We start from the raw sequence: 20,510 nt of genomic DNA on the forward strand, positions 1-20,510 counted from the left end.
CAGGCGCCGCCCTGCAAGAAACCATTTTCCCTCCCTAGATCGGTCTCTAGATCCCCCTCCTCCTGGGGTAAGTGACCACACACACGAGCAGACATAACTCAATGCCGGATTAGCATATAATTATGCACAATATTTCTGCAGATCGGCTGCCTGCCCACCTGCCCACCACTAATTCCTTTTCAATTTCCAAACTCGCGCATTTATTTCAGTCAGCAGATTATAATTTGCGCCGCACGCCCAAGGAGGCGTGGCCGGGCTGGATCGGTTGGAGCAGATTCGAGCATATAATTGCCCAGGCGACCGGAGGATGTGTTGAATTGAAAAGCCTGCCGGGTAATCCGATCGATTCGATCGATTCATCCATCCCCTGGCCAGAGGAAGGGTCTCCTCCTCGCCCGGAGTGAGTCGGGCGTTCCTGGCTGGGCACTCGCTCGACGCTTTCAACAACTACTTGTCCTTCTGCAGATTCTCTGGATTCGATGCACATTAAAATATTTATTTAAAAAATTTAAATTGAAAAGGTTTTTCTTCAATAAATCATAGTAGTCTTTAAATGATAAAATACTGAATAATTAACTAATTTTATAATCATTTTTCTGACTTTTTTATTACCTCTTATGGTAGACTGTAATCTAAACTCCATTTTCTGAGTGTTAACCCGCTGGTGGTCTTATCAGAAGCCGCTGTACACTCCCCGATCTGCCAGAAATGGCATTGCTGCGCATCCATTATCGGGTCTGTCACTGCTCTTGCTCGGCGGTGTGCCACGCCCCCAAGAGCGCCACTGGGCATTTTGCACTCCAGGTCCATTTCGGGTTCAGGTTTGGGTCCGGACTCTGAGTTATTGTGTGGATACGATCAAATTATAGGCTTAGGCTTGCATTAAACTCGCATAGACGTCGTCGGTTGGCCCTCAAAACTGAAAACAGAAAACTGAAAATGTGGCTTTTGGCGGACTCTGGAGAGGATGAGCATTTTATCATCGAAGCATCCGGTCCCCTTCCCATACTCGATCTTGTAAGTCCCCTTGGCAACTTGTCAACACGTGCAAAACAATGCTCGACTCGTAGTCGCATTTCCCTTTCCCATTTGGAGTCCAATCCAAGTCCCATAGCCCCATTGCCGTGCAAATGAATTTGAATTTATGCAAATGAGCAGACTGTTCGCACGCCGCAGCCACAAAGTCTGCGCAGGCACAGGTGATCTCTCCGCGGAAGAACCAAAGATCTAAATGAAAATAAAAAGAAAAAACTAAACGAAACGCAGGCGAATGAAATAAAATCGTTCGAAATTGCACCAATTAAGTGGAAATGTAAGGGGCTTAGAGTCCCCGGAGGAGGAGGAGGACGATGCAGATTGGTCTGTATTTATCAGCGATATTAAAGCGTTAAGTGAATTACTTATTCTCCTGGTCGCAGCAATGCGTTACCTTTCATGTCCTGCTGTCGAGAGCAACCCTTCTCCAGCTCCTCCCGGACCAGAGCTCCTCCACCTCCTCCCCCTCCCCAAGAGTGGAGCTTGTCAATGCCGATGTCGATGGCCGCGATCTTGCATGCGACAATTATGTGCCCTGTGTGTGCTGTTTGCGACGCCAGTTTGGCTCCCGCTCTCATGGTCGAAAGCGGCAACTCTCTCAAAGATTAGGGGTTGGAGGGGCACCGACCAAGGGGCGAGGACTAGGGCTAGTCATCGGCTACTGCTTTGGCCATTCCTGGTGCCGCTCCTGGCCGCTCTGATCGATTCGGGCCCAATCGATCGGCAGCATCATGCAACCGCGCACAGCCTTCAGCAGCAACGGAGTCCACCAAAAAATCAGGGGAGTAACCAGGAGGGATCTATGGGGTTTCTTATCTTCTATAAAAATACTTCATATATTTTTATATATTTGAACATACACTTTTACTTTAGCTTATTAAAAATAGTTTTAATAGATCTTTTAAGTTTGAACTAAGAACTAAGTTAGAATCCCTGGCAGACTTCGCCCCTGGACTGGAGCTGGCTCAGTCCCGGTTCCAGAGCCATTCCTGCTCCTTAGCCTTAACAAATCGTGCCAAATAACACAACATAATGACAACAAAGCAGACGACAGGGATTGCAGCAGAGAGTCCACATGGCTGCCTTTAGTTGGCAACTTGGCAAGTTGGAAGCCTGGAGACTGGCGACTGGCTCTTCAGTCTTCAGTCGGTGATTGCCATTTCAAGATTTAGCGACTCACACACATACACACTCGGTCACATATCGTGGGGATGGCGAAAATTAAGAGATATTTATAATAAGCACGAAAACCACTTAATACTAACGCCTTTGGCAATTAACAGGTACAGGCCACGGATCGGCACAAGGATGCGGCCTCAGACACTCAGATGATGATATGCAGCCAGTTTTAGTTGGTTTAGTTCAGTCCCCCAAATCCCATTCCCTCATACTGGAAAGCTAGGGCGACATATGACCCCAAAGCGCCATGTTTTTCACAAAGACGGTAAAACAATATCTACTTGGATGGCACTAAAAATATTAACATTTAATCTGAATCAGGAGAAATAATAGTCTGATTCAAAACCATCATCTGACTTTCTTTATGGAAAGAGCTCCTTAAGAATGTAAAGAAAATTCCACACTTAAACCAGCTCATGCTAAATAGGTTTTTAATTCAATTTTGTCCGGTGTAGCCCTTTCCTCGTGGCGCAATCCATTTCGACAACTCATCGAAAGCCGCAGGTACCCGGGCTTTGTATTGGGGAATATCGGGGTTTATATTTTTTAATTGTTTCGCATTCCCCTGGCTGGCAGGAAGGCAGGCCAGGCAGGCGTCTTTCTTTCATCACCGATCGACGCTGGAGTTGACGCCTTCGGTGGCTCATTACAATCAATAAAAAGTGGCAGAATAGCGGCTGGCGCATAGTTCGATTGATTCCACCGATCATCGATCGTATTCAATGTGAATATGAATAACTGTTTTCGGGGGCTGCCCCCGTGGATCTGTATGGGGCGAATGGATTTCGGGGCTCTCGAGTGCGAACGATTATGGAAGTGGTTTTCTGATTTGACAGGCGTTAAATTAAAATTTAATTCGGCCATCTATATAATTATAGTGATCCATCCGAGCATACACATTGACGACAAAAACGAGGACAGCGCATGTAATTAAAGCCACATTAATCACCCGGCTCCAGCTACAGCTACAGCTTTAGCTTCAGCTTCAGCTCCAGCAGATATCCCAGCAGATTCCACCAGATCCCATGCCCCTACGGAGTGAGTCCCCTTCTCCGCCTGCCTGAGGTACTTGAGGCTCTGGAGACTCTGAAGACTCTGGAGCCTGTGCCAGTGGCTCTTCACTTCTTTCTTCTGACTTTGCTGCTTTTGGTAGCCACAAAATTGTCAGATTTGTCCACTTGAGTTGTTTTCGAAAAGCCCCAGGTCCCCCTCAGATCTCCCTGACACTTCCAAACCAATTATACGAACCTCGTGAGAACTTATCGCACGCATCTCATTCTTCTGATTTCGATTCTGATTCTTTTGATTTTTCAATTTTCAATTTTTATTTGTACTCAGCACGCGGTTCGGATATACATACATACATAGTAGAAACTGAATAAATTAAGTTAAAAATTGCACTAAATTCTCGATTTAAAGCGACTCGGGAGCGGTGCCTCCGGAGTAAAAAAATAAAATAAAGTAAGATCACTCGGCGTCGTGCTCCACGTTTATGACCTCGTCCTCTTCGTCCACCGGCTCCTCTTCGGAGTGCTCCTCCGGGTTGGCCCGTCCCCCCAGATTCATGGGCGAGGCCATGTACTTGGCTATGTACTGGCGGGCAAAGGTCAGAGCGAAGGCCGCCGCCGAGGCGGGGGGCATGGACATCGACATGGGCATGGGCATGGGCAGGCTGCGGAAGGCGCTGTTCTCACCGCCCATTGATAATGGAGCTGATGCTGTGGTTGAGGCAGGCAGCAGGGCCGCTGCCAGGGGTGCTGCTGTTGGTGGAGTCACCAGCGGTGGCTGGGCCGATGCCTGGGGCTCTTCCGCGCGACTGTTGCAGGCTGGCATAGTGGCTGGGGGACAGGTGGAACTGCTGGTGTGGTAGTAGGCCCCGGGATTGGTAAACTGGGAACTGATCGCCTGGAGTGGGTGGTGGCCAGATTCCGGAAGCTGGGCCTGAGCCGGAGCCGGAGCCGGAGCTTTGCTGGCCGCCGGAGCCCCGGCGAAAGCCGGCGTGGGTGAGCTCGAGGTCGAGGGCGAGTCGCGCTGCTTGAGCAAGTTGACCCGCTGATGGCGCCGCCATTTCGCTCGTCTGTTGGAAAACCAAACCTGGTTGATCAATCGGTGAAGAGACAATTGGTTAGTCCATAAAAAAAAGAGCCGTGGGATCGATCTGTGTCGTGTCAAGGTCGAAGCATGCTCCGACAAGTGGTTAGTAGGAGGGAGGGGGAAATTGCTGGGGAGGATTCGTCGGCGGCATCAACCAGAACTCACCTGAACCCTCGCCTCGCTGAGGGCGGTCCTACCGGCCAGCTTCTCGCGGGTGCTGACGCACGGATAGTGCGACTTTTCGAACTCCTTCTCCAGCTCGTCCAGCTGCTCCGGGCTGAAGGTAGTCCTGTTCCGCCGGAACTTTGGCTGATCGCTGTCCTGCGACTCGCTGTCCTCGCCCTCGATGTCTGCAATGGAAATTTCATATTAGTTTCCATCTTAAACCCTTTTTTCGACAAACTCACCTATCATCCTGTTTGCTTCCCCATCCGGCGATCGACTGTCCCTGCTTCCGGAGTCGGGAGAAAGGGCCGGCAAGGAGAACCGTCCACTGCCCGCACTGCTATCCCCGCAGACACTACCGCTATTGGTGTTGTTGTTGCCGTTGCTGTTGGGATTCGAGCTGACGTTTCCTTCGCTGCCATAGCCACTGCTGCTTCCAGGCGGCAAGCCACCTACCCCCGAGGTCGGTGCTCCCGTTCCGGCGGGCAGGGGCACGGCACTCCACAGCGGATGATGCGTTGGCCAGGTGGGAAAACTGGTGTACGGGTGAGGGTGGGTGGGATGCATTGCGTAGCCGTAGCTGGCTGCTCGGGCAAACTCCGCCGCCGCCCGTTCCGCCGCTCTATTCCGTAGGATTCTATTTATGCTGCTTACGGAGGGAGCGGTGGCATTGGTGCATACACCTGGAACGAGGAAAGATTTTAGCTTCTTAGTCAACCTGTAAACTAAACCATTGTTTTTTTTAATGAGAAGAATATGAAAATGGGAAGAAAATGTTTCTTCTTTTCCTAACCGGATGCTGAACGTCATGACCTGAGGAAGGTGACCCCGCCGAAATGAGCTCAAGATTGACTGTAATGAGAGGAGCGATTGGGATCAGTGGGCCAGTGTGTGTGTTCGTGCGTCTCATGCGGGAGATGGCTATCTTGAGGATTCATTGCACCGGGCAATGCGAACCGACTGCCTCCTGGTCTGACTTCTCGTTCCCCTTGAGTGTCCAGTGTCCAGCATCCCAGCCCACGAGCAACTGTCAGCCAGGAACCAGCCAGAGATCCAACTGATGAACTGGTTGCTGCCGCAGAGCGGACTACTTGCTGGCTCCCATTCTGGCAGCGATTATCTTCCAATTCTTCCAGCCATGAACGGGGAGGGAAGAACCCAAAATGAGTGACACAAATGTGAGCACATTTACATATCAATCGGACGACTCGCAGCGGATGTTCATAAATTAGCCAATCGATAAATCTAAATCTGCCGCCGCCGTGGAACAATATATCCTGCTGATTCCAGCGATTCTTACAACATTAAATGAGGCAGGCTGAGGCAGGCTGGCTTCGCATTACGAGCACCATAAACACATCAATCCCCCAGATAGCCGATCCACCCCAGTTCCTCTCCTGTCAATCTCCCAATGAGGAGGAGACTTGGCTCATGAGGAGGGTCCATCCAGGGTCTCTGAGGAAGATTCGCTTAGTCAGGACCGAGCCAGACTCTTGTCGCGACCGTTGTCATTTGTTGGGCAATTTCGCTTTCGGGGGTTCCCTGTCAGTTAATTAGCCTGTCCCCCTGTGGATGCTTGGCCATCTCGGCTTCCCAATGCCAATCGATTCCTGCCCCCAATTGATCTCATTGTTTTCTTACCTTCGGTGATCAGTCGCTCCCGGATTTCCCACGCGAAGATGGTCGGGTTCTCGCGCTTGTACTGCTCGATTTTGGAGACTACTGTTGGGGTGGCCACTTTGGGCTTGGAGCCTCCTATTAGGCCAGGAGGTCTCAGAGTGCCTGCAAAGAAAAAGAGTTTATGAATTGAAATTGGTATATTCAAAACCCTTCTCCGACTAACAAGTGCCATTATTCAAAGCTTGTAATTAACTAATAAAAATTTATTAATACATCCACCTGCTTGTTAGTGTTATTGGCCAAATTAGGAGCTAAGCTCATGAGTAAGCCACTAGCTTGGGCACAAAACAGCCTCCAAATACCACTATTTCCAGTTGTGCAATCGATGGGACGGGGCTTTTCTCCGGCTTCGGGTTCGGCTTTGGCTCCGGCTACGGCTATCCCCAAATGGAATGCCTTGGGCTAGGGCTTGGTATTGTGCGACTCGCATAATTTTCACATTGTTCAAAGCCTCCACCGGCCCTCCTCCGGGACGGGGTGAGACAGTGGGGCCGTGTGGGCGTTTCGAATAGGTCAAAAGCCCTCCGGCCGCATTGCATTGTGTTCGCTACCTGTGCTACCTGTTGACTAACTAACTAGACAATTAAGCGACCGGCAGCAGCCCGGCGTCCATTCAGGGGAGCGCTAATTTGAATATTTGACAACATCAGTGGAGCCAGACTCGAGTCAGACTCGGACTCGGCGGATTCAGACTGGCATTCGGGCTCACAGACGCGGCTCAAATGATAATTCGTCGGAAGCGGTTGACAGGCGCGCGCGTTTATCTTGTAAATTGAGCGCTGTCGTGGCTAGATTACACCCGGAGAAAATCCGTTGGGCATCTCCGGCAAGGGGCAAATGGGGATTAGCCGGCTCATGCGGCCATGCCATTAATTCGATTTTGAATGGCGAATTTATTATCATTGATTTTAATTATGCTGAACCCCATCCAGCTGAGCTCGCCGCAGTGCAGTCTGGTGGCTCGAACTAATGAATAGACTCAGTGTACTCGCACTCGTACACATTTGTCTTGTCGCTTTTTGTGCAAAACGGAAATTATTTACACAATTTAAATTGACTGGAATGGAAATGAATGGCATCCCCAGAGATCTGTGGGTGCGATTTAATGTTACGCTATCGGGTATTTGTGAATGGGCAGATTTATTCACAAAATCTATTCAATCAGTGGAGGGGGAGCCGGGTTCTAAACTCTACACTGGTTCTATAGTTACATCATATATTTCGCTTTAAAAGAATCTAACCCAAATGTCTTCTAAGCGTGCATTTCCTGGCCAACATGCAGGCTTGCAAATCACATTAGCAATTCGAGGCTCTCAAGTAGGCAAATCGAGAATGACATGGCCAAGTGTCGGGGCCCACAGGTGGCAACAGGTGTGCTCCAGCCGAAGCAGACTTCCTGGAGGAGCGGAACAGGCGGGGGCAGGAGGTGGGGCGCCCAGGTGCAGGTGGGGGCGAAGGCGATTGCCAATCGATTTGTCGTGTTTACGTGACCCCACAACACGGCTCGCCGTGCAAATCGATTGGGACGCTTGGGGACACTTGGCGATTGCATTTGGGGCGCGTGTTTTGTGGTTCCGCATTATGTGGCTGATTGCATTGGTCAGGGTGGTCTGGACCACGTTGCACTACATTTCCCTGCCTCCTATTCCCTAATTCTATTGGAGATTTCCCAATGAACTTACCTAACAGCTTGGACACTGCTCCTTGCTGGGACAGCATGTGCTGGGCCAGGTCGTATCCTCTCAGTCCAAACCGGGACAACTCCAGTAGTCTGTGCTGGGAGGCCAGGGCATTGAGATTTGTGGCTGCAGCAGCAGCTGCTGACCCGGGCCCTGCTCCTGCTCCTACTCCTCCCATTCCACTTGGAGCCGGGTTGCCTCCACAAAAGAGTCCACCCAATGCTGGGGCAGGTGGTGTTCCCTGGGCCAGAATGGGCGTGGAGGGACTTAGACTGTGCGCTGGGGCAAGAACTGAAATTATAGAACATGGTAATATTATTAAGTAAAGAAAAGAAAGTCTACCCCAAAATCCTCTTGTTTCTCCCAGTGTTTGGTCGCAAAATCATTAAACGTCAATTGGAATTTAAACGAAGCTGTTGCCGGCATTCCGCGCGTGACACAGAAACACCAAGAAATTTGTAGCCTGATCATCAGGATTTGGGGGGAGACCGAGGCCGAATGAAACAATGAGATGGTCGGACAAATTTCGGTGTGTTTCTGATCGACGATGTCAGAGCCAGAGTTAAAGCCACAGCCAGTGGTAGAGTCTGGAACTGCCATCAGTGGCGGAAGTGTCAACGTTTATGGGCATAATGGACGCGGTGTGGTCCATTAGCCTCCACTGCCACTGCCACTGCCACCAAGTGCCAGCTACTGATTCCAGTCGGAATTTATGAAATTCTCGCCGGCAATTTGTTGGGCCCGGGATTGGGAATCTCGCAATCGGGACAATCGGGCGATCGGGAGATCACTTGTCAGCGATGTGGCAGCAATTGGCCATTCCTCGGATGTAGAAGCTTTTATGTTCGTTTTGACATTTTATCTGATCGCGAGAACTGCACACATTTTAACACCTCTTTTTTGGTGCGAACGAGCTCCGTGTGTGGCGACGGCATGCCATCGGGTTTCAAAGTGCCTCAGAGTCCGACCCCGATCCTCGATCCCCCATCCCCCGATCTCCGATCCCTGGCTAATTAAAGCCCATGCAGATGGGACTTGCACTCCGCTTTAGAAGTGGCTGTTGCGGCAATTTGCTGCAATCGCTAGTTGCACCAATTGTTGTGGTTATGGCCACTTGGCTGATTTATGCCGCCGCTGCCGGGATGTCAACAGCGCTCAGTGCCTCCGGATTGCCCCAGTGTCTCGAGCTCAGTACCCAGTTCAAGACATCCAGATGCTGGTTGTATGTTAAAAGTCCGAGCGGATCGACCGATGATTTACTACGAAATGCGACAGCTCCGACTGCCCCGCGATGCGCCTCAGTCAATTGCGAAAGCGGCTTAAAATCGCTGGAGAACCATGGTCGGAAACCCTTTTTTTCTTTGCCGATCTCACACATTGGCAAAAAATATGAGGTTTTTTCTTAAAGAAAGTTATATAACTCTAGATTATTTACCCTTTTAGAAATTCGATACTCTATAGTATCCTATACACCTTTATCATTAACCCCCATATTATCTTAGTAGCTTATTTTAAGTAGCTCCCATTATTTCTCTTAGTGCATCCACTCGCATGTCACCGTGAGACTTATAACAAGAGGCGATGCCATTCGGAGAGCTGAAGCTCGACTCGGGATCGGAATCGGGATCGCAGCTCGCCACAAGTGATGATCGCCTCGGAATTCAATTGATAGTTTGATTTATTGCTACCGGTAACTTTTTGCCACAGCCTCCCCCTTGGCCCCTTGTTGCCGTCCAGACTCCTTGTTGTCCCCCCGATCCCTGGCACTGCATATAAATTAAAGTTGCTCGCTTTTTGTGCGGCTCCTCAACGCATCTCCAACCTGATTCCCATTCCCATCTCAAGACCTTAACCACATGCCCCCGTTCCAGCCTCCAGGATAGGGCTCGCTGATCTTGTTTGTCGCGCGCAGCGCATTACTCGTCCCCGAAGCTTCTGGTTTTTACTGCCAGTGCGCATTACGGCGATCTTCGCACATTTTCCTAAGCTTCCCGAGATGGCTGCCACCTCGCCTCCTCCAGCCTGTCTAATTTGATGCCAGTTTTTGTTGGATTTTATTGTGCGTATTTGGTTTTTCACGCATTCTTTTTACAGAGATTATGCAAATACCTTAATATTTGCTTCAAATGGTCTTTAAGTATCATGGGTTTAAGGATTCCATAGGGCAGATAGTTTAAGGATTCCATAGGGCACAGGGTGGAAACTATATTTAAGGCTTGGAGCTACGATTAAGATATCATTGGCGTCTTCCATCTGGGCTGCAACGGAAGAGCAATGGTGAGGAGTTCCTACTCTTCAAAGCACCTCTTCGAAGCAAACCAAGTCGAACTTAACCCAGTCGGGGCACTCTTCAAAATCATTGTGCACACCTTCTATACGCTTGGCTTTCTAAGAATAATGTGAATACACGCACCACGTAACCTGAGACCCCTAAGTATGGTTTCTGCCCTATGCTTAAACTTCAATGTATGCCATGTACCCGACCTCTCCTCCATCGCCTGGTCGGTCCTCCGTCCCCGGTTGGTGTCTCCGTATACGTTTTTTTTTTAACCCTCTCTTTCTCTCTGGCTTTTGCTCTGGGCCTCCTTTTATAATTATTTATTTATTGTGCAACTTCCAACACCTTCTAGAGACAAGTCAAAGCTTTGCTCGCCCCCTAGCCTCCACTCCCACCACCTTCCCGTCCGGGACACTGTGTGTATCTTGCAGATACACTCGATGGCCGCCGACGTGAACTAATTTTATTTGACAACCCATACTTGTGCAAAACAAATTGCCACTGATGTGCGAAAGACCAAAACAGTTGCCACAAATGTTGCTGTTGCTGCCGCTGTTGCTGCTGCAGTGTTGCTGTTGTGAAATTTCCAAATCATTGCACTTTTTCAGCAGGCATTTGGACTAGTGCCACCAGTTTCTTGTGGTGGCTGGATGGCTGGCTGGCTGGATGGCTGGCTTTTGTTTTAAATACTGTTTCGGGCCTGCGAGATATCCCTGTCAGTTCACGGAATTTCGCCCCAGACTTTTCGCTCTTATGGGGCATGCAGCCGGAGCAGCAGCAACACCAACAACTGAAGCAATATCCCCGGCATTTGGGAATAAAATTGGTGGCTACTCATAATCTGAGGTTAGTAATGGCTACGAGGTGAAGGATCATCAAGGATTAGAGTGGAAATTGAAGATATTATTCAGCTAAAATTAATGTAAAATATCTGAATAATATAATAGTATCTCATTTATCAACAAGGTAAGTCACGTAAGCAACATAAGCATATGAGGCATGAAACAAGTCATGTAAACCACAGACTTGATATTACTCCTATTATCTAAAAGGATATCCTTCCTTGCATTTAAACTGAGGTAAGTACCAAAGGTAACAACACTCACCTGTGGGAGCCGCCGTGGGTGAAATGGGTGACATTGCCGTCGGCTGGACGACACCTCCTGCCGAGCTACCCAAAAGTTACAGATGCGACGGCATCGGCACCGCCATGGGCATGATGGCTGCCGGGGATCCCGGCGACGTGGCAGAGGTGGCCGGTGATGCTGTGCTGAGCTTGTTGGTTGTCCTTGCGGGGCCTGGCGATGTCGAGGTTTCCATGCCACGCAATGAGCAATTGGTAGGATTCACATTCAATAGTAAGGGTTGTCGGTTAAAAAGGCGGCATTTTTAGGGCCTGCTTTCCGACGGCTTATTGGTTTTCGAAGTGGAGGAGAGTGTTTTCTTCGGGCGGACCGGAACCGCCAACGGTGGCTGCCGCTGATGTTGCTGCTCGCTGACTCGACGCGCACCGCACTCGCACTCGTAACCACGTACCTGGATCGGACTCGGACTCCACTCAATCCGACTCAACGCCCGCCGCGACTCGCTGAATGAGACTGAGCCGAGCCACCGGCTTCGCCACAGTTTGCCGCCTCGGATCGGGTTGCTCTGGGCTTGTGGTGCTGCTTTGGCGTTGCCTGCTCGTGTTGCTGCTGCATTCTGGTTTGCCTGTGGTTGTGGTTGAGCATTCTGGGGATCGGGATGCGCGAGTGTGAGTAGTATTAGTTCATTTTGAGCGTCGCACAATTGAGCGCTTCGCTGGCCAAATGAGAGCCACAAACGGCTGCCAAGAAACCCCAAGCCCCAAAACCGACAAACAGTTGTAAAAGTTCAATAATTAATTACTCGGGCATTCGATTTCAGGTATTGTTTATCAAACTTTGGGGCCAGAGCTACCAGTTGCTTTCAACCGATTGTGTTTTCGACAAAAAAGTGTCTGGGAAAAGTTTTTATGGAAATTCCAACACCAGAAGGCTTTCAATCATTCATCAGTTGATTTACTGCACTGGAAAATATAAGTTATATGTATTATATAATAAGATATATATTATAATATAAGAATTTTATAAAATACCTTAATCTTAATGACAAGACTCTAGGTTCTTGTTCCTTGACTTATTCTGCAAAAAACGCATTATGCTGGACTGTGTCGGACTTTACTGACTTGGCCGGACGAGAAGCCAATGAATCCGCGTCGGAGGCAACTCCACTCGTTGCGGCCAACTCCCCCCAAGGTCTCCCCCCTGATTAGTGCGAAAGGGAGGGCAGCAGAGTGCGAGCCTGCGCACAAAGGAGCAAGCGAGAAGAGTGACAGGGGAGACTGTGTAAGTGGAGATGGCTCGTTGGCGTCGGCTAATTGATTTATTCTGCACTCCCCTCCACTCCACCCCACTGCATCACTCTCGAGGCAGGCGTCGCTGGTTGGCTGAATTACAGAAATCAGGAGCCATGTAATGGCCGCCAAGTACCCACTGTCCGTCTGTGTGTGTGTGTGTGTGCGTCTCGGGCTCGAAAAGGGGGCGGCGGTGGGGTGTGGTAATTGGCAGTGCCATTCGGAAACCTCCCACACTGATAATGAAAAATAATCAATTTTAATGGCCTATAATTTGCGAAAGCAAAATAACAATGATTCAAAGATTAAAAGGCAAAACTTCTGCCATTCAAAGTGCCACCAGACACTCACACTCGTAGAATAATGGCAACTTAAAGCCAGTCCAGAACTCCTCCAAAACGGCCGTCACATTAATTTATTTATGCTGATAAAAAAAAAAACTAAGCAAAAGTTGCTTCCACTAAAAAACTAAAAACATTTAGATGTCAAGTGAGCGAGAGAAAGGCCCAAAGAAAGAGACCGAGAGAGAGAGGGTGATACCTGCGCATTGCTTTCGACTCACCTTACATAATACCACTGAGTGCATTCAAGCCGGACTCAAACTCGTTCGAGAATTGAGTGAGTGCGAGTGAAAGGCGGGCCTGCGCACCACCAGCTCCACCAGCCATCCCCTTTACTCTCAGGTGTACCACAAGGTCGGCAGCCAGCCAATGAGAGGGGACTTTGAAAACTCAAGCAGTGGCAACGACCCAAGCTCCCGTGGGGAGTGGGGGGCGTCCATTCATTCAGCCCCCACTCGGATGTTAACCAGAGGAATTAGGCAGCCCCGCTGCCCCCGCCTGATTGATTTGGGGCCCGGATGATTGATTAGATTAATAACGCGGCTAATTAAACATTTATCACTGTATCTAACGAACCGCCCGACGGGGCTCAAATGAACCCTCCCAATCGACTCAAATTATGTCCGCGACTACAGTCCTCCATGGAGTTATTGAATATGTTTCAAAAACTGGGCCATACTTTCCATATTTATAATTCTTTAAGGTTTCAGTTTATTATCTTAAAATTTATAAAATATTAAATTTACTAAAAGGTTGTAATCCAATACATGGATAATAGAGACCACAATACATTTCTTGTCTATTCATTCAGAGGACTTAGTGGGATCTAGTCCCTTCAACTTTTTTAATAAACTTCCTATACTTTTAGAATCGAATTAGGGAAGTTGGACTGTGTGGCTGCTTCTAATTGCGTTTCGTGTGGCTTTTTTTCGGGGATGGGCGCATTAATTATGGCCGCCTCGGCTAACGCCTGCCGGCCGCCATTATTTCGGCAGCAAAGTGGCCAGCCAAGCTGCCGGCAAGATAACGATCTAGTATCTACACATCCAAGCCCAAAACTTACAGCCCCCGAGGGCCGAGCCCAGCCCTGTCGTGCATATTTGTGGTAGCCACGCTTCCTGTTTTTGTTTGCCTGTCCGCCCGGCCACTGTCCGATGTCCGCTGTCCGTTTGTCCGTTTTCCGGCTGGAAATATTCCAAACAATGTAGACAAGAAGTGCTCAGGCCGGGCGGAGTTTTTGTGCCCGTGGTTAGCGACGCGGTGGTGTTTACCCACATGTAGGCATATGCATATGCTGATTTCCACCGTGGCGGGGGCTATAGCTTCTCAGTAAATGGTATAGGATGGTAGCCGGGACGGGGAATGGGTGTAGGCCGATTTGGTGAACCGTGAAGAAACGTTGTGGCAGAACTCTTCGCCGACCCCAAAGAGAATCGGAATTTTTTAATGTTAACAAACAAATAGAAAATAACTTTCATGACGATAGGCCCTTAGTCTTCCTCCCAAAGACACTACACTTATGCCTTTCGCCTCGGAAAATTTACACAGAAGCGAAATCTGTTGGCCAAAAAAAGTTGATTTGTATCTTAGACTGTATTAAACCAGCCCTAATATTTTTATCAGTGTAACTACAAAAAGGAGTCAACGGAAATATGCTCAAGTTTCTGTTTTTGTTGGTCGGAAATGTTGAGCGCTTGCCCAGAATTATTAAAGTATCTTTTTTTTGCCTGGGTGCCAAGGTAGTTGCTTTTCCCATTTGCATATAAATATTAAATGTTCCACAATTTAGCTGACTAACGCGAAAGCGAATTAATCTTGGTACTCCGACTGCCCTCGATTGCAAAGTTACAGAGATAGTACTTCCTGGTCGGTCCCAGAGTCTTTAATTGAATTCACCATATAAAAGCATTTTTGACACCTCTTATGATATCTCAGTCCTTTAATACCTTGGCTGTAATCCATTTGTTGAGTCTGTCACTCAGATTTAGATAGCAATCCCGGCGAGCCATGGGCTGAGTCATGGGCTCCTCCATAATGTCTTGACAGGACTCGACTGCGGAATGTAATGATTAACTTTTCGCAGTTGCTAAATTAAGTGAGTTTTTACTGCACTCCAAATCGCTCCAGAGTGGATCCTACTGCATCGACATGAGCGAGTGGATCTCGGCCAGAGGAGGGGCAGCAGGAACGAGAGCAGGGGCATTGCGTGTCGGCTGCCGGACTGGGGCCAGAAATGATTTCCACATACCACAGCAGTTAAAGCCCTTAAGTCAGGGAGAAAATCCAATTAAATTCGGTAGCGAAAGAAATAAGTCTGAACTGTCGGCAAAATGATTCTACATACACGTATTTGCGTCAACATTGATTTTGCAGAAACAGAAACATCCAAACAGGCATCCAGGCATCCAGGCACCCAGGCAGGACTGGGGGCAGGAGTGGGGTAAGCCGAACTGAATGTAGTTCATGTGCATGGCGATGGCGATGACGATGGCGTGATTGAGGACGAACCCGAGGACAGCAGCAGCAACATCAGGATCAGGAGCAACTGAGGCGGCAACTGGAACAGCAAAGGCGGCAACAGTAGCAATAGTAGACACAGAAAGAAGTTACGTTTGAGGTTTGGTTTTCAACTTTTCGACTTCTTCCAACTATAATACCCTTCCAAAAAATTTACAAAATTCAAAATATTGTTTAATCTATTTCAAAACTCTAAAAAATTAGAAGATAGTCAAGGTAAAGGTAATCCTTTTCCTCTCTGCAACCAAAACAGCAGCAATATCTCAACAACTTTTGATATCCAGAGGCGTGATGTGAGTTAGGCCTCAGCCTAAGCCTGGATTGGGATTTGAATTTAAGTTGGAGTTTAAGTTTAAGTTTGAGGTCTGGAGTCCGGACCGCAAAACCGTCCAAAAGTTGCGTGCCCATAGGTCTTCTGTGTAATTGCGCAACAATTGTCAGGAGCTCGGCTTCAATCCCAGGCCTGCAGTCCCTGCAATCCCTGCAATCCCTGCTTTCCTGGAGAGGCCGTCCTTAAGTAGCAGTTGGCGCTGCTTTTAAGGGCAGGAACCGCAATCAAGACACGGACACGTCACTACAAAAACTTGCCACAAAAGCCTGTAAAAAACTCCTCCCGTCAGGGCTTCGTGTCTGCGTCAAACTTGCGGAAATCTGATTTTAAAATTATTAACAACATGCAATGGCTAAATAGTTTTGCATTCGATAACAAAAGCCGCTCGCTCAGAAACGTGTTCGGGGCAAATTTTCGATCGCTTTTGACTCTCGGAGTGCCACTGTGTGGCAGGCAAGATGTGGCAGGCAGGGAAAATTTGTTTGTGCCGTGTTTAGTGACCGCATCATATAATTCACGAATTCAAATTCAAATTCGAATGCAAGCTATTGGCTAGCGAACCGTTATAGGGTTAATTAAATGCAGCTCCCGTAGCTCTCGTTTCCACGCCAGTTTCTCCATCTCTCCCAGCTCCAGCTCCAACTCCAGTTACGAGCTCCAACTCGAGCAGCAGCTCCAGTTGCAAGCTCCACTGCAGCTGCAATTAGAAGTTGCACAAAAAGCGCAGTAGGAAAATACACGGCAGCGGCCAAAATGAAAATGAAAAACATGGAAAACAAAATGGCGATAACTACCGCAATTTGCATATAAATGGACGTAGAAACGTCTTTAGTCACCCGAATCTTGAGCAAACCATAGGAGCGATTAACATTGTTGTTTCTGGTTGTGGGAGGCGCCGCAGGGGGGCAGCTACCTGGCAGTAACTCGCACCGCGGCAACAAAGTGCAGTGGCAAGCCAGCAACACCGACACGGCAGCCCACGGAAAGCGCTACAAAATGGCGGAACAGCCGTCAGAGCGTGGCACCAACACCGCTTGGATTCCAGCTCCTCCGCCTGCGTCTCCACCTCCGAGGAGGCCACCTCTTTCCACTTTGAAGTGTACACCAAGCCCAGGCCAAAACCAACACCCCACCATGGGTAGCAGTGATGCCATCAAGCGTGTTAGGTCGCCTCTAAAAAGGGACTGCCAAGAGGATTGGCCTCGACCTCCCAAAGCACTTGAAGAAAATGCAGATATAATAGTAAATAATATTTGCCTTTTTGATATTAAAAGTCTTATAAATATCTCTATAAATGCTAAAATATTGATGAAATTATTAAAACTTATGAAATATATTGATGGAGAATGTAATGAATATCTGAAAAATATATAGAAAAATTGACATACTTGTAGTATAAAGTACAAAGATTAGGAAAATATCTTCACACCTAGAGTAATCTCAAGGTGTAGAGAGCCATTTCGTTGCCGCCCTGTTCCCATTCCTCCTCGGGGCCCTTTTCCTTAACTGCCACTGCCACCACACCACTTCCCTGGTAATTGCAATTGTTTTTGTTCGAGTGGCGGGGCATTGGCTGCAGAAACGCGACTGCTGGAATCGCCGGAGCAGCTCAGGCACCCACCCGCGTCCGCTGGCACTCACCCACCCACACCTACACCCACCTGGCTCCCTCCCCATCCCCCAGCATTAATATCACCCATTGTACCGCCGCCGGCTGGGCTGTGTTATTATGCAAATGCCATTCACAGGTAATTACCACGCTGCACCGTTATAATTGCACTCGAAGCCCAGCTAGGAATCGCGATTGCAGCTTGCAGTTTGCAGTTAGGAGCTTGGACTTTGGAGTTCGCAGCTTGGAGCTTGCATTCTGCAGTTTGCAACTCCCATCCATGCCATTGCCATCTTTTTTGTGACGCCACGACTGGAAAATCGAAGCCGCCAACAAGATGCCTTTGCCACTAATTGCAGTAGCTGTGCAGTTGCAACCTCCCATTGCTAAATTGAGTTTGATAGTTTCCCTTCGCTAGTTAAGAGGTAACTGCAAGATTATGAATTTTGGAACCTGACAATCGATTGTTTTCCTGAAACCCATGAAGTGCTTGCCACTAATGTGTCCATCTGAAACAGGTTGTGGCAACAGCAACTCTTTAGATACTTATCTAGGGAATGGGCTGTTACCTGTGTCCCAATTCCCTCGGCTGCGGCATCTTATCCTTTTCGGGCGACACTTTTGGGCTGCCCTGTGACACCTTTTCGGAGGCCTGAGAACCCTGCCCCTGCATCTGCAACTGCATCTCTGTCATCCGCATCGGCAGGCAAATTAGAATAACTTAAATACACGGCGGCACGCATTAAGCGAGGAATCGGGGCTGATCGGTGGAACCTGCGATTCCTTTCGACTTTCGACTTCTCGCCCTCTATCAAAAAGTAATAAATCTGCCGCTGATCCATCGTAAATCTTTGCGTTCCCTTCATGATTTACCCACATAAATCAAAATTATCGACCCGCCAGACTCCGGCAGGCTGCCTTTTTGGCCACGGAGTCGCGATTCCAAGTGGCAAGAAGTAAGAGGGCAGGTAACTGCTCGAAAGTGTTAAATGCATTCAATCTGCTGAGAACTTGTGGCAAATTAAATCCGAGAGATTCTGTCGCGACTCGCACTCATTACTGGAGAATCGCTTTTTTGGGTTTCGGCTTTCGGTTTTGGCGTTTAGAGCCTCGTTTCCAGCTGTCTGGAAAGCGGCTCAAACCGCAAGCCATCATCTATGGAGCAACTCACGCACCTTTTGGAAAATTTGAAAAATTCGTCACATGCAAAGTGAAATTACCTGGCTAATTTCATTTAATTTTCGGGCATTCAGTCCAATACCCAAGAGCCGAGAGCTGAGAGAAGAGGAAAAGACGAAGCGACCGCTACAATTACAGCATATTTTCCCCAATTAATAATTAATAATTTGTTTGGGTCACGAAACGCTTCGCCATGTGAATTGGAGGGCAACAGTTTTCTTTCTGTTTTTTGGTGAAAGAAGCCCGAACGAAAGGCAGAAGCAACCTGGCCCGCCTCCAGACGCCTGACTGAGACGGTTAATTGCTGTCACAAAAGTCAAGAGGTCGGCAGATCTTCTACAGGGCCACTCAACTTCTGCAGGTGAAAATCTTTTGTGGAAAAGACAAAGGCCCGGCCAACACGCAAGCCCAACCAGAGGTGCAGAACACATTTTGTGTGCGAGTTTCCTTCCTGTCGTGAACTCTACGACCTGCCCCGACTAGCCAGTTGGCTGACATACCTTCCTGGCCAGATTTGGTGCATCCGTCATCTGTTGCTTGGAATAGTGTGTGATTATCCCCCTCATTTGCTTAAAGTGTCCAATCGTTCTCATAGAAAGGAATAAGTCTAGTTCCCCCATCTAGTTTCCCCCTCGGCTTTTGGAACTGCTCTAATTCAGCCTCAATTTGTGCCCTGCCCATGCCCATAAATTAATTGATGCCCCGGCCCGGCTGGCTGAGTGATAAGCATCGCTTCCTCCCTGCAGCCCACTCCCTGCTTCAGCCCGCCTCCCCAAATCCTGTTCCGGGAAAACTATGCCCCTCGGACACTGCGGCCAATAGAGACATCACCATCGGCGTTATCCCTGCTTCGCTTCGAACCCCTCTCGATGGACCTGCAACACTTGAATTATGTATGTCGCGGGCTGTGAATGAAGCGATGTGCGACCAGGATTGGCTAATGTACGGGCTGTGTCCGCTCCGTGGCTGCCACTGCCCACTCAGCTCCTCCCCGGGCCCGGCCCCCTCCGCGCCACCGTATCGTCAAAATTGTCGTTGGCTCGCAGTTAAATTAAGTCATAAATTCAGTATTTATCTGCTGAATGTAGTTTGTTGTCCGGTCATCACTTCAGCGTCAGCCTTTGTCGCCGCACCGAACCAGTCGTCCCTCAGGAACAGTGGTTGTGGTTATGAAAAATAAATAAATAAAGGATACACTTTTATGGATTATATTAGAGAGTAGGGTTTCTGTAAATCAAAGATTCAGTACAAGACCTGTAGTTTCATTCAGAAAAGCTAACAGAGGCACCTTAGAAGAGGTTAATAAAGCTACAATACCTTAATATTCTTTGCCAATTTATCCCACTGTTATTGGCCGCGTGAAAGCCGCTTTTATCCAGGTTGCTGTTGCTGCTTTTATGGCAGCAGATAGCTCGCATGTGTCACCCGGCCCTCCTTTTGCCAGGGCCCGAGCCCTGGCCAGATCCTCGATCGGGCTGGACGAGAGATGGCGTTGGTTCCGAGATTGCAGCTTGGGGGCTTAGCCCCACTTAACCCGGCTCTTGGGGCGGTGCGAGTAATTGGATTGAGTTGGCTTTTCTCCGCCGGCCGGACCTCGTTCGCGCTGCCAAAATACTGCCAAGAATTCGGTTTTCTGGCTTTCTGGACTCACGGCCCCTGGGAACGCACTCACTCTCACTCGTTTTGGCCAACTTTCAGATTTATTGGTGCACATCAATTAGTTGCCATTCACGAGGATAAATACATCCCCGGCAGCATCGCCAGCAATCGGAGGACAAATCATTGATAGTGGAGATCAATACGGCAATCCGTCAATTAGTCACTCTTTGTCACCCGGAAAGCATCAAAATTCCGGACGGGGACATTGTGTTTCGGGCCATTTATTGAAACATAACACATAACACGGCATTTTTGGGCATTTTTTAATGTCAGCCTAGATTGGATCTGGATCGGCTCACCTGTATTATGTATTCTCTTTGTGGGCTGGGAGTCGCACAGTTGCAGGTAAGCGAGTGGCAGCCGTGTGACAGCCCGACGAGATATAGAGAC

General features: G+C 48.7%; 1 protein-coding gene and 1 long non-coding RNA gene across 2 annotated transcripts; one reads left to right on the plus strand and one right to left on the minus strand.

Moving 5' to 3' along the window:
- Positions 1–2,495: 2,495 nt before the first annotated feature.
- toe (twin of eyg) lies at positions 2,496–11,712 on the minus strand. Its single transcript, XM_017234706.3, has 6 exons — positions 11,217–11,712; positions 7,836–8,123; positions 6,115–6,255; positions 4,716–5,156; positions 4,474–4,658; positions 2,496–4,308 (listed from the first exon to the last, which is right to left on the minus strand). The coding sequence occupies exons 1-6, from the start codon at positions 11,248–11,250 to the stop codon at positions 3,682–3,684; spliced, it is 1,716 nt and encodes a 571-aa protein (XP_017090195.2). The 5' UTR covers positions 11,251–11,712; the 3' UTR covers positions 2,496–3,681.
- A 21-nt stretch (positions 11,713–11,733) lies between these two features.
- LOC138926221 (uncharacterized) lies at positions 11,734–13,601 on the plus strand. Its single transcript, XR_011442621.1, has 3 exons — positions 11,734–11,863; positions 12,016–12,476; positions 12,564–13,601. It is a non-coding gene; the product is annotated as an uncharacterized lncRNA (long non-coding RNA).
- The last annotated feature ends 6,909 nt before the right edge of the window (positions 13,602–20,510 follow it).

This window comes from Drosophila bipectinata, chromosome 3L (assembly GCF_030179905.1).
Source record: "Drosophila bipectinata strain 14024-0381.07 chromosome 3L, DbipHiC1v2, whole genome shotgun sequence".
In the NCBI taxonomy this organism is placed as follows: domain Eukaryota; kingdom Metazoa; phylum Arthropoda; class Insecta; order Diptera; family Drosophilidae; genus Drosophila; species Drosophila bipectinata.

Excerpts from the sequence above, each read along its gene's own strand:
- toe (XM_017234706.3), bottom strand. The coding sequence starts at position 11,250 with ATGTCACCCATTTCACCCACGGCGGCTCCCACAG. Across the intron at positions 8,124-11,216 it reads ACCCACGGCGGCTCCCACAG|TTCTTGCCCCAGCGCACAGT; the intron begins GTGAGTGTTGTT and ends CTATAATTTCAG. Across the intron at positions 6,256-7,835 it reads AGCAGTGTCCAAGCTGTTAG|GCACTCTGAGACCTCCTGGC; the intron begins GTAAGTTCATTG and ends TTTTCTTTGCAG.